This window comes from Pholis gunnellus (genome assembly GCF_910591455.1).
Source record: "Pholis gunnellus genome assembly, chromosome: 13".
NCBI classification, from domain to species: Eukaryota; Metazoa; Chordata; class Actinopteri; order Perciformes; family Pholidae; genus Pholis; species Pholis gunnellus.
This window is the reverse complement of record NC_136540.1, coordinates 6,793,840-6,806,576: the sequence shown is the minus strand read 5'-3', so window position 1 is coordinate 6,806,576 and position 12,737 is coordinate 6,793,840. Positions and strand designations below refer to the sequence as shown.

General features: G+C 42.0%; 2 protein-coding genes and 1 long non-coding RNA gene across 3 annotated transcripts; all 3 read left to right on the top strand.

The window, feature by feature from the left end:
- Window positions 1-6,816: 6,816 nt before the first annotated feature.
- LOC306705172 (adhesion G-protein coupled receptor G4-like) lies at window positions 6,817-7,838 on the top strand (the record flags this gene model as incomplete). Its single annotated transcript, XM_079171874.1, has 4 exons — window positions 6,817-6,872; window positions 7,110-7,314; window positions 7,395-7,560; window positions 7,677-7,838. Exons 2-4 carry the CDS (start codon window positions 7,118-7,120, stop codon window positions 7,836-7,838), a joined length of 525 nt encoding a protein of 174 aa, XP_079028000.1. The 5' UTR covers window positions 6,817-6,872; window positions 7,110-7,117.
- A 142-nt stretch (window positions 7,839-7,980) lies between these two features.
- Window positions 7,981-8,393, top strand: LOC306705616. Its single transcript, XR_013767345.1, has 3 exons — window positions 7,981-8,078; window positions 8,211-8,256; window positions 8,332-8,393. It is a non-coding gene; the product is annotated as an uncharacterized lncRNA (long non-coding RNA).
- A 32-nt stretch (window positions 8,394-8,425) lies between these two features.
- Window positions 8,426-12,516, top strand: LOC306704783 (adhesion G-protein coupled receptor G6-like). The gene is made up of 9 exons (XM_079171301.1): window positions 8,426-8,435; window positions 9,037-9,158; window positions 9,410-9,678; window positions 9,817-9,931; window positions 10,377-10,455; window positions 10,684-10,885; window positions 11,346-11,447; window positions 11,632-11,796; window positions 12,382-12,516. The coding sequence occupies exons 3-9, from the start codon at window positions 9,546-9,548 to the stop codon at window positions 12,504-12,506; spliced, it is 921 nt and encodes a 306-aa protein (XP_079027427.1). The 5' UTR covers window positions 8,426-8,435; window positions 9,037-9,158; window positions 9,410-9,545; the 3' UTR covers window positions 12,507-12,516.
- Window positions 12,517-12,737: the final 221 nt, after the last annotated feature.

The following is a 12,737-nucleotide window of genomic DNA, read 5'->3' as shown; positions in this document are numbered from 1 at the left end:
TACAAGCTAAATGAGAATAACTGGTTATTAAAATAATCGTTAGTTGCAGCCCTATTTTGATTAAAGTTTTTTTTACATGCAGCTGTTACGGACTTTAAACTTCAGGGTTTTCTATCCAAGTCAGCTGTGTACATATCAACAGTAACGTAAGAAGAAACGATCTTCCTCATTCGACACGTTCTCCCGTATTAAAATCTGGCTCCAACTGCCAACAGTTGAGTTGGAGATATGCAAAAAGCAGAGACTCCCGTGTGCTGTGCCGTATGTTAATGATTGCCTGTATGTTGTCTGTGTCTGTCAGCCCCTGGGCTCAGTCTGTGGGGGGAGGTCGCCGACTTCACCTTCTCCAGTTGCAACCAGTGGAGGCTCAAGCCTCAGGTGTCCATCCCCGCCCTGCAGGAGCTCACGGTCTGCTTCAGCATGAAGTTCAAGGTATCGATGATAAACCGCACAAGTCATTCCCACAAGGACTGCGAGTCTTTCTGAATCATGTATAATATTTCATCAACCATATCTAGACCATGGAGGACCCCGCGCCGTGGACCGCCTTCATGTACACTCATCCTGAGGTTCAGTGTACTGAGCTGGGCTTGGGCGGAGAGAGGGATCGTTTCGTGGTCTGGCTGTTCGGGACAGAGTGGACCACGGCCAAGATCGACCTCCGTCTGTCACAGTGGTACTCGCTGTGCCTGACCTGGACACATACGAACGACCGACCGGCCCTGTACCTCGATGGCAACCTGGTGGACATCATGGCAGGTGGGTTAAGTAATGGGCAACCGAGTTACAAGTTTCTGAACTCTCCAAACTCAGCAATTAAAAACGCAACAACACACAAATGAAGAAGCAAAAAAAGAGCTGCAAGTCCCACAACACACAGTATCTTATTTTGTGTTTGAACATGTCGAGGGCTGTTTTTATTTCTCCCAATGTTTTCTATTCTGGTAATAGTCTGTTACCTCACTTGTTTTATACGTGATATGTTCTTGTGCTGCTTTTGTGTTTTAGTCTTATAAAGACACATTTCCTCTTTTAGAGGCATCAGACTCATGTCAGGTTAGTATTTGTATTGGATCTTGATTTTGAGACAATCTGCATACAAATAAAGCGGGAGCATCAGAACGGGTACATTCATAATGACCCTGAGAGAGACACTGTATTTGTGGTGGACTGGTCAGGTGGTGACCAAATCCCTTATCAGCTTAATAAGGTTCGTATCCGAACTGTAAAGCTATCTGGCGTATTTGGATCCATGCAACCCGTCCTGGATGCAGGCTAGATTCACAGTTTAGCAAAGGATACGGTAACATGTACCATTTGTAACCATTCTCAAAATGTCTTGCCATTTCAGTGGCAGTTACGTATGAATGGTGAGTGGAGAGTCGTCTGTTTCTACGTTGTGCTCTTTTGGCTCTGATGATGATGATTTTATTTTTTTGCTGTTTTCTCCTCTCTCAACTCACGATGTAGCTACGACTCCCTCCGTTCCCCACTCGAGCTGCGAACTGGCCCCCAATGGAACGCTGACTCTGGGTGCATCGCACCGCCCGGTCAACGGGACCAGCATCCCACATCCCGCTCCGGTGGGCATATTATCTCTATTTCGGCTCTGGGGGCGAGAACGGAGCAGACAGGAAGTGACATCACTGAATTGTACAGAGGGGGACCTGGTGAAGTGGGAGAGAGACAACTGGGACACTCAGATCTGTGCTCCGATCCCCGACTCCAGCCTGCAGTGTGGTGAGCCGATGGGAAAACGTCATTCACGTGAACTGGAATAAGTTTCCTCTGATCATTTCGACTAAAACACAACCCTACATTTAAAATGTGATCAACCCTACATTTAACCTCAGCACCTGCAAGTCGCAACAAGTTAAATATTGTCTCCCTCTCCCACGGTGTTTATGCATCAGTGATTCACTTTTAAGCAGTAAATGGTCTGTCGGTTTCATCAAGTGTTTTACAGCTTTTTCCAACCTTAATGGCTGCCTCCGCGGCTGCCTTTGGTTTCCTGTGTGTCCACGGCCACCAGATTAAATATTGACCCCCCTGCCTCTTTGTCAGTTGAGTAAATATCGAAGCCATTCTGTGATCGATAACATGACGATCAGGAGCATTAATCATTCAGCTGTCAGGGGTCGTTATTCTCTTTCTGCGAACCTGCTGAAATGGTCACCATAAAACTTTGTGTTAACCTTTTTTTTACAACGCCGGGTCAACATGTCACTGATTCTGATTGCTTGGCTAGGTATAAGGAAATAAGCGGCCTAGTTTTTATTTTCACGTTGTGAGAGTATTAAGCTCTGTAAGAGCGATTAACATCATAATCATGTACGCCACAGTAAGTGAATCTACTTAAATCAGAGCATGAAAGAATCACTTTTCTTTATATAAAACATATTTTGAATATATTTGAATAATGGACGGAAGAAGTGGTTCTACAACACAATTGTTTCAGTATCAACATTCATGCACTCGAGTTCTACTTTTACAATTGTGCCCCAGTTTTGGTTTGTCACACTCAGTTTAGTTTATAAACAAGAATAAGTTGATCAAAATGTTAATTTAACAATAAAACAAAGACGAAACCGGTGTAAGAATAAATAAAAATGCCTCAGATAGATAGAAGACAAAATGATCAAGACTACTTAACCATACTTGAAATGTATGTTTTTTTATTTACATGTTGCAATTGTTACTGTGTTTTGATGTCCTTTTTCTTTACCTACATTAACATGTCCTTAATAGTCTTTTATATTTCCTTTTGGCTGTTTGGCAGAATGGTCCGTTTACGAAGTGAGGCTGATGTTTGCCATCATCCGGTTTGATGGGAACGACACAGAGCTCTACATGGCGAGAGACATCGCGCATAAATGGGTAAAAGAAGCAAACAACAAAAGCACAGATATTACCTATTTAATAGTAAAAACCGACCTAGACATATTCTACATGTTACACTCTGAACACTGACATTTTGTTATTTTTCGTGGTGCTGTATCTGTAAAATTGATGGGACTGTTCTAGTGCGCGGGTGTTGTTTTGATGCCGTTGACCCACACTAAATCACATTGACTTTAACTGCTCTCTGCTGTTTGTTGTTCCTCCTGCAGCTCAGACAGATTCTGCCGTCCAGCATCTATTTAAACAGAGTGTCTGTGTTTGAAGTAACCAGGTAAGAGAAGATTGGGGTTTACAACATTGACGTTGACTCAATGTATTTTGTAATAAAATACCTGCGAATGTCACATAAATCAAACCTTATTTTATATTATTTGACGGAGAGGAGGGAGAACCAATGGGCCATATACTGAGTTTCTGTGATCTCGTACGCAGATCCAGTAAAGAAGACAGCCTTGTAAAAACATCACAGAAAGACAGGCTGGTAAGTACATTAGAGCCTGACCGAGTCACTGCTAGCAGTTGTAGTCGTGTACAATACATGCTGACAGATAAGTGATAAGAAATAGTCTGTGCTCTCTGGTGGACATACTAGTTTGTTGGCCAATATATTGTTATCAGATGTGTTTAACTCAAACATTGATAATCCAGTATTTCTCCGGCTCTGTGTCTTTTATTCTTCAGGTGTGGTGGACTCCCACTAATAAGAGGTAACATGGTTCAGGTTCACTGTTATTCTTTTTCAGTTTTTCTAAATACAATAAAATCTGATTTTGGCCGGGCAATGAGATGGTCAACTCTAGGGTACAGGATCAGTGTCTATAGCTCAAATGACATTCCTTTCATTATAAAATGTATCTACATGCAAAGGTTAATTGGTAAATATGTAGTTTTTTTGGCATTAATCTAAACTGCCGAAGCGTCTTAAGATTTTAAATTCATCACATTTGTGTTTCCATAACTCTTCTGAGCTGAATTCTGTAAACTAATCACATACACAGATTGTACAGTAATTCAAAAAGAAAAAAAAAGAAAAGAAGGGCTGATCACAGAAATGATGTATTTAAATGTGAAGTAGGAAATGACAACTAAGAAACACCAGATTTCTTCCTTACTGGTAAAAACAAATCCTTAAAATTAAAAAAGAAAAAAAACTCTCCTTGGATGAACTGGACATGCATCATGTCCACACTAAGGCCTCAACAAATAGAATGATTTTAAGTCAAAACATGAATAAACCACTGCAGCAGAGGCCGGTAAAAACACGAGTTTCCCCACCAGGTTTGACTGCCTGGTTCATGTCAGCGTTATTCCCAGCTTGGATGTGGCAGCTGTGCAAAACATGATGTGCACGAGCCTTAGCAACGACTACCGTGACCCCAGCGGTCAGCTTCAGCTGCTGGCTGATACGGAGAGAATACACACCACACCCGTTGGTAGGAAACAGTCCTCACTTCTCGCTATGCATCTGTGTGCTTGTTTGCAGAAAAACTAATTCTGGTTCACAATGTTTTTTTTTCTTTTTTTTTCTCTTGTTTCTAGAAAGTTTCTCCGCTGTCACCATCAGTCCAACGGATGTGGTGGCAGTCACAACCAGCACATTTAAACCCACAACATCCATCACCACCGCTAGCACCATCACAAGTGCCTCTACCGCCTTCACGACAAACCCTGCAACTATCTCCGGTCAGTCTGATACAGTCACAGAAATGCTCTCCATCACAGCTTTGTGTTGATTATTAGAGGATTTTATTCGAGCTGTACCCTACTGGATGCCTGAGTGTTTGTTCTGTCCGGATGCCCTCTGCAGAGCTGTTTTTTGAGGTGAAGGTGAATGTTTCCATAACGGGAGACTGCGACCCAGGGCAGATTATTTCCACCTGGGTATGTCTGACAGAACAAAAATAGCTCTTTACGTTTTAGGAATATAACAAAGATTTGTCTTAAATGTGACCTCTGATCCTCCGCAGCTCAACTCCAGTCTACCCGACGACATGATGATGGTGCTTAACCTCCAGCTGCTGCCCAAAGCTCAGAGGTACAGTATGCGATGTAGCTGCCACACTGACTCAACTCACCATCCTTTTTCCAGAAATAGCACACAGTCTGATTTCAACGTGAACAATTTCATTTAGTGACTGATCTCACTTCCAGACACCGTCCTAAACCGCGGTCAATCCTCTCTACATCTGACGGAGTAAGTAAACAGAAAAAAAGAAGCTCTGATGTCACAAATAAAACTCGCAGTAAATGCAATTTTTACAACTTCAGCATGATTTTGAGACTCTTAACACTGTGAAATGGTGCTGGTAGGCAAACTTTACAACATTGGAGTTAGCAGGCCAGCAGTTTCACCTGCTTCCAGTCTTTATGCTAAGCTAAGCTAAGCTAATCATCTTCTCGGGTCTAGCTCCACAGTAAATGTAGAGACATGAGAGTGGTTTCAATGTTGTCATCCAACTGTCTGCAAGGAAACAAATAAGCAGGTTTAGTTTTTTTGCAAAAAATGTCAAACTATCCCTTTTAACATTGAACATTTTCATGAAAAAGCTATTCAGTGTTTTGCTGCAGAATTTAAGTCTTTTATTCTGCGTAAAGGTGTAAAAACAGTCCCAGTAAAATATTGTTCAGGTCAGCAAATGTTGAGAAGTTAAATTGTTGAATACAATCTTCAAAATAAGTATCAACTGACAACAAAATGTGGCAAGCTGCATATATTGCACTGGATTAATAGGCAGATTTTACATTTGGTAGTACTCGGGCTGGAATTTATGCAAATCCTTATAAAGTTTGAACTATTGTATGTTCTGTCTTGAATTGAATTATTATTTTCCTCCTTCTTTAAAGCTGTGTTAATATCTGTATTTTTTTTCCAGGTGCTTGTTCCCAGAGTTTCAAGGTATGGATCATGTAGCTCTACACAATTTCACTTACCAACAAATTAAACTGAAGGGAAATGAAGGCATGTAGTGGAAGACGCACAATAAGGCAAATAATGAAACAGTACCAGGGTTGCTTAACAGACATATTTACTTTTTCACACTGCACCCTCATTTGTGACGTTAAATTTAGCTTTTCTATTCATGAACCAAATATATCCATTTAAAAAAAAACTTTTTATTGCCTGAAAAGTTGTATTATGAGCAACTCGTATGAAGCTTTTTGTAACCCATGACTAACTCTTTTACTGCAGAGAGAGCTGTATTTTCCAGGTTCGGGTCATGATGTCGCTGTCAGACGCACAGGAAATGGAAGAGCAGATACGACACCTTCTGCTGGCGCCTTACAACAACGGATCCATCTACATAGCAACGGAGGACATACAGATCAGTCGAATATGTGAGTTAAGGTTCAGATTCAATACAAGATTTCACAGTATAAAAATGTAAAACTGAATAAATATTACGTTTCACAACTGATATTAAGTTCTGTTGAGTGAAGACTAGATTTTAGTTTTAAACAAATCAGGTTGTCCTTCTCTGTTTCTACATCCTCTCACCCTGTTTTAGTGATATTTAAGTGCAACGCAGAAACCCACCTGACGAGGAAAGGACTGTTTGAGTGGCCCGACACCTCAGGAGGAAAAAATGCAACTTGGCCGTGCCCGAAAAACCCTCACCGCTACGCCACTCGGCTCTGGTGAGCGCACGGGCAGTTTATTTCTTCAGTTTTGATACTTGCCCGATTCCCCGGATCAAACGCCTCCCAGATGTCTGAGCTCTGTCTTTGGGATGCATTTTCTGCTAAAGCAAGACTTGGAGAATCATAGAAATTAAAATGAATATTACCAACTACAAAAAAGTAGATTATAAGATGAATAAGAAAGACCCTCTCTCTCTCTCTCTGTCCTCTCTCTACCTGCCTGCCTGACAGTAAACTGTGCCTCAGTACCCACTGGATGGATCCAGACCTGGAGGACTGTCACCTGGTGGTGGAAACCATCCCTGATCTGGATCATGTCGTAGTCACTGCTGGTCTGTTACACACCTTTTTATTTCACTTGTCTTATGTTGGTTTAAAGTTTAATGATACAAATCCACAATGACATCACTGATGCATGCCAGCCAGGGAAGAGATATTACAGTGTTGCCTAGTTTTTGTTTTGTACATTTAAATTGCCATAACAACAAATCAGTGAACAGGTCAGGACTTATTCCATGATGGTGCTCTTAAAAAAAAAAAACGCAACCAGTTGTATCATTTATCTGCAGACAATGCAATGGACGTGGTGGAGATGATTATGGGTTTACTGAGAAACCACTCCACACTCAACTACCAGGAGCTGCTCACAGTCCTCAACAAGCTGGAGGACGTTGTCATCCTAAGTCGGGTCACACTAATCCTGGGCCAAGCTCTAATCAACACCATCTCTGACATACTGGAATCTGACAGCAACCTGATACCTTTTACTAACACGTAAGGATGGGAAACTGGGGAGATCTTATTAATCGTTCTGCTTATCATCCGTTTCACCCTCCTCTTGTCTTCCCTTCCAGTATCTTAAATATAACAGATGCGGTAGGAGACATGATGGTGGGCTACCCGGGCTCCTGCACCCTGGTTGCTCCCGCCATTGCTATGTCAGTGGTGGATGTAGTTCCTGGACAGTTTAACAGTTTGACATTCGGAGTGTCATCTGACCGCGAGGGCACAAAGCCTGAGGTTAGTGAAGTAACAGTAACAACAACAGCCAACGATGTCCTCTATCACATTGACTGTTGTTGTTAATTAATGTCTGAGCTTAAGAGGGAATTAAGAGATGTCTCTTTATGTGGTAGATATTCATCAACAGGTATCCCTTCAACGGCACGGTGGCGTTCATCTCGCTGCCGTCTGCCCTGCAGCACAGCTTCCCACAGAACGGCTCCACCCAGAGGGTGAAGTTTCAGTTCTTCGGCATCTCAATGCTCTTCAAGGTGCTGCTTTGTGTGCATCTGTGAAAGAAAACATGCAATTCAATCAGAATATTTATTTGAAAAACATCACTGTTTTACCTATATATGGTTATATTTAGAGAAGCCAACTTGCACATTGCGTTGTGTTATTGTTTTCAGAGCGGCCAAAAGGAGCAGAGCCTCAACACCTTTGTGGTGTCGGCCAGTGTGACCAACGCCAGCTCTCCAATCAAAGACCTGGATGAAGATGTCATAGTCACGCTCCACCATCTTGTACCCAATATAGTAGGATCAACTCTCCTTTTTAAAACATGACATAGAACTGTTACAGCGTTACTGCTGCTTTACACTGCTGCTAATATGATGAATGAATGAGTTTTGATTAACAAAAGCTTCTCGTTTCCATCTCTGTTGAAGCTCGATAAGGAAGTGCAGTGTGTGTACTGGAACTTCAATAAAAACAGTAGGTCCGGCCCTAAATGATCACTTCTATTGCTGGATGAACTGTGTGATACTAAATGTCTGTGTCATCGCCCAGACGGACAGGGAGGCTGGGATGATTACGGCTGCAGGAAACACAACGGCAGCGCTGATTACACAACGTGCCTGTGTGATCATCTCACGCACTTCGGAGTTCTTCTGGTATGCATTGTTGTTGTTCTTGTTTTTGACCCTTAGAGCGACTGCAGTACAGAGCTCTATGACGTGGGGGGAGTGGCTCCACTCCAATTTACCAGCAGAGGGAGATCAAAGCACAATATATATAAATGAACTACTTTCCAGCTCAGTCTGACCCAAATTCATTATTTTTGATTAGACCAAGTCTTTGTAAGATGTGCTTCCTTTTCTCTGGTGTGTTTTTTCTTTTCTTTTACAAATGGCAAAGACACATTGCTTTGAAATTAAGCACAACCTTGAGTATAGTGATATAACATATTCAAATACGGTATATCTAATAAATAATGACCTCTAACGGTGGTGCAAGCTATAGCATTTTTGACAGATTTGCATTGAGCATGTTCCAAAATTGCAAATATATCAGGGTCATGACTCCTATTGTTACTGAAATTGGCACTTTAATTGAGCAACTAATTTACACACACTAGTGCTAGAGTAAGCTAGATATTTGAGTAGTCGTCATGCTGGTTTGTCCTTGGTAGTACTGTTAGACAGCAGCAGTTATTTGTGGCACATTGGGAAATAAATACAGCCATTCTTACAAATCTGTGTTGTTTGTGTCTAGGATGTCTCCAGGACTCCGGTGGACGCGGCTAATGAGCAGATCCTGACCATTATCACCTACGCTGGTTGTGGAGTCTCATCGGTGTTCTTGGGAATCACTGTTCTCACTTACACAGCCTTCGAGTGAGACTCCAACCACTGAGTCGTTATTTCGCAAATGTTTCCTCCTTGTTATACGCCGACTGTGTTTACATGCAGACTGTTAACCTGTTGATAGGTCTTTAAAGGTCATGTCAACACTAATGCAGATACATTTGGTCCATACTGAAACACCCAACACTCTGTCCTTAATTGGATAACAGCAACAATTGAAGTATAACCACATGAACACTTGAATTTTCCTCCCCTGTGCTTCATCCCCGTCTCCTTCTCAGAAAGCTTCGTCGGGACTACCCCTCTCAGATCCTCATCAACCTCTCCCTGGCACTGCTGGGCTTGAACCTCGTGTTTCTGGTCAACTCCTGGCTGTCCTCCTGGGGCGTATACGGCCTCTGTGTGGCTGTCGCTTCCATGCTGCACTACTTCCTCCTGGCGTCGTTCACCTGGATGGGACTAGAGGCCGTTAACATGTACTTCGCACTCGTCAAAGTCTTCAACGTCTACGTGCCCTCTTACATCCTCAAGTTCTGTGCTCTGGGATGGGGTTAGTCACGTGTTCAACGGACACTTTTAAGTTCGACGCCGGCCAAAAAACGGTGTCCCACTCATTATTGGTCAATAATTAGAACCCTGTCAGAATAACAATGTGCTATGAAAGTGTTTAATTAAACTGTTCCTCCAGGGCTTCCTCTGGTGATCTGCACCATAGTGCTCATCGTGGACAGAGAGGCCTACGGCGGTCACCTCTACACAGATGCTCAGCAGAGCTTGGAGCCATTGGACAACTCTGACAACTTGTGAGATTTGCTTCATCTTATATTCATTTGTCTTGAGGCTTATTTGAAAACACAGGTTTCAATCAGCAGTAAAAATATCGTGTCTCCGGCGGCTAAACTTGTATAATATTATATTATTTTGTCACTACCTGTTAAAAGTAAATACCAACCAACATAATAAACAGGAATTATTCAAACTACCAGAAATACTGCATGTTTTTTTATAATTTTGTTTCTTATTTGATTAGATTTAATTTCACATTTTGCTTCACAGTATTGTTAATGTTTTCAGCAAACAGATCAAGCCAGTCTTGCATGTAGAAGTGCCACACTGTAAGTCATGTGACATGAAATCAACATTTTGATTAAATTGCTTTTTTTTTTTTTCAAACGTGGTTGTGAAAAGGTTTGAAGTCCTTCCTGCTGGTTACGGTCCCTTTAATCATTCAAACCATTGTTCCCTCAGCTGTTGGCTTCAGGACGACGTGACGTTTTACGTGTCTGTCGTTGCGTATGCTGTGCTGGTCTTTATCTTCAACATTGCGGTAAATCATTTTAATTAAATTTCATACAGTTCAAAGTACTTAAACACTGGGCTATGTTCACATTTTAGTGGTAAATATATCTATTCTCTAGAATATCAGATCAGGCCTTGCAGCCCATGTAGCCTGGCATGACTCACTATTAACAATCCTCCATCAAATCTCTCATTCAAGGGCACTTGCATCTTTAATTATATTATTGTTTCCATGTACTTGAACTGCTTCTTTCAGGTTTTTGTGGTGGTGCTGATCCAGATTCGCCACATGCAAGTCAATAGCCCGGCTGGGACCCGCAGCGGACTCCTGCATGACCTGAAGGGAGTTGCCAGTCTGACCTTGTTACTCGGACTAACATGGACCGTTGGCTTCTTTACCTGGGGACCAGCCAGAGTAGCTATGCTGTACCTTTTCGCTGGACTCAACACCCTCCAAGGTTGTCGTTTCTTTTCTTGCTCAGAGACACCATGCTGGATAATATATGTATCTAAATACAAACGGATTTGTTCTTAAGTGGCACGTATGAGTGATATACCGGTAATTAAATTGAGTGAAGTGTTTGCTATCCACAAATGCAGTTTTCCTCAACATTCCACTTCATGTTCACAGTTCAAAAGAAATCAGATTTAAAAAAAGAAGAAAGAAAAGGGAATCAGGCTGAGTGATGCAACTATTTCTCAACAGCCTTTACCTCGACTGGTCTTTGTTATATTGCTTTCTTTTTCATCTGAGAGTGACGCAACCAAAGCCCGCCAGTTTTCACTACTGGGACGGAAATGCCTTGCTCAAGTGGACTTTAGAAATAACTGCTGAGGGGCAAAAAAACAGAACAAATCAAGGTCCAATCTTGTTCTTCAAAGCTCATCAGCGTATGTCCCTTCTGTTTTGTATTCCAGGACTTTTCATCTTCCTCTTCCACTGTCTGATGAAGGAGAATGTCCGGAAACAGTGGAGGATTCACCTCTGCTTTGGACGCTTTCGACTCGAAGAGTATTCTGGTATGGCAGCCACACATGGTGTGATGGGATTTGATCACTTTAAGTCACTTTGATGGTCACTTGAAGATATATCATATAATCACTGAAAAGCAGAATTACCCTCAAGAGGTTAATCAATTTGCAATACAGGCAACTCTTGGCTTGATTTCGGTTGTCTGTGTTTGGTGTTGTTGTTGTCGTCCAGAGTGGAGCAACTCTGCATCAGTTGGAGTCGCAGCCAAACCCAAATCAAATCCTCCAAGAGCGCTAGTACCCTCGGTCTGCTCAGTCAAGTCCAGCTCCACCGAGAGCACATCGGCTTCCTCCGACTCCAGCCAGAGAAACTCGTCCTGCAAGAGACCAGACCTGGGTAAGGAAGCAAAGCCTCATTCCGAAGCAACACACATCCTCACTTTATTCATCACTATCAGTCTGTCAACACTGACATCATTTTAGCACACTTCAAAGCTAAAAAGACACACAGTTCCACAGTGACACAACATTGAATACATAAATAAAAGCTCATTTGTAAAAATGTGTTTTTGAGAGATGAACAGCCACAGGTTATTTTTTTTTGTTTATTTTAAGATTAAATGTAATTCTACTCTATTATAAGACATTTAAGGTTTCAACCAATTGTTATAATTCATCTTAAGATTCATATGAAATAATGATGATCACAGATTTAGTCTGACATCACAGTCCCTCGGCTGCCAGAATCAGTGTGAAGGTCACTGCATTCATTAATGAGACTGCGCTGACGTTAAATAATTACACGAACGCCCTGCTAATCGAGCCTAAAAGGACATAATCGTTATTTCTTAAAGGTTTCCGTCACCATCCGACAGCTCAATTTTAAGTTTTAACGCCCAACTCCCAGGCGTGCATTCTCAAACCTCACATGTCTCTTTTTTCCACACCTAAAGTTGTTTGCGGATGTTTAATTATCTTTTAGGCCTTTTTGTGAATTCCCTGGCTCTCCCTCGGGCCCAGAGAAGCACGTCCGGTCCAGAAGCTCTGCCTTCCCAGAGGGGGGTGAACCCGACACCTGGCTGGAAGAACCACTTGCTTGGCCAGTAATAACGAAGATAAAACTCACAGGAGCAGACATAAGCATTTTGCATACAGACACATGCAGACATGCAAATCCCAGAAACTATCATGAAATCTTAAAACTGAGACGGCGGCATCAACGTATATTGTGCTCCAATAAAGACCAGAGATGTGACATTAATTCTATTGTGTTGCAGCTTCATTAGAAAATGTTACCGTGCGATTCTATTGTTTTCGCTAAATATTGTAAAAGAGCCT

What these genes read in the sequence shown, in the direction of transcription:
- LOC306704783 (XM_079171301.1), top strand. Translation starts at nt 9,546, where the DNA reads ATGCTGCACTACTTCCTCCTGGCGTCGTTCACCTGGATGGGACTAGAG. An exon ending in GTTCTGTGCTCTGGGATGGG is followed by an intron (nt 9,679 to 9,816) that starts GTTAGTCACGTG and finishes CTGTTCCTCCAG; the next exon opens with GGCTTCCTCTGGTGATCTGC. An exon ending in TTGGACAACTCTGACAACTT is followed by an intron (nt 9,932 to 10,376) that starts GTGAGATTTGCT and finishes TTGTTCCCTCAG; the next exon opens with CTGTTGGCTTCAGGACGACG.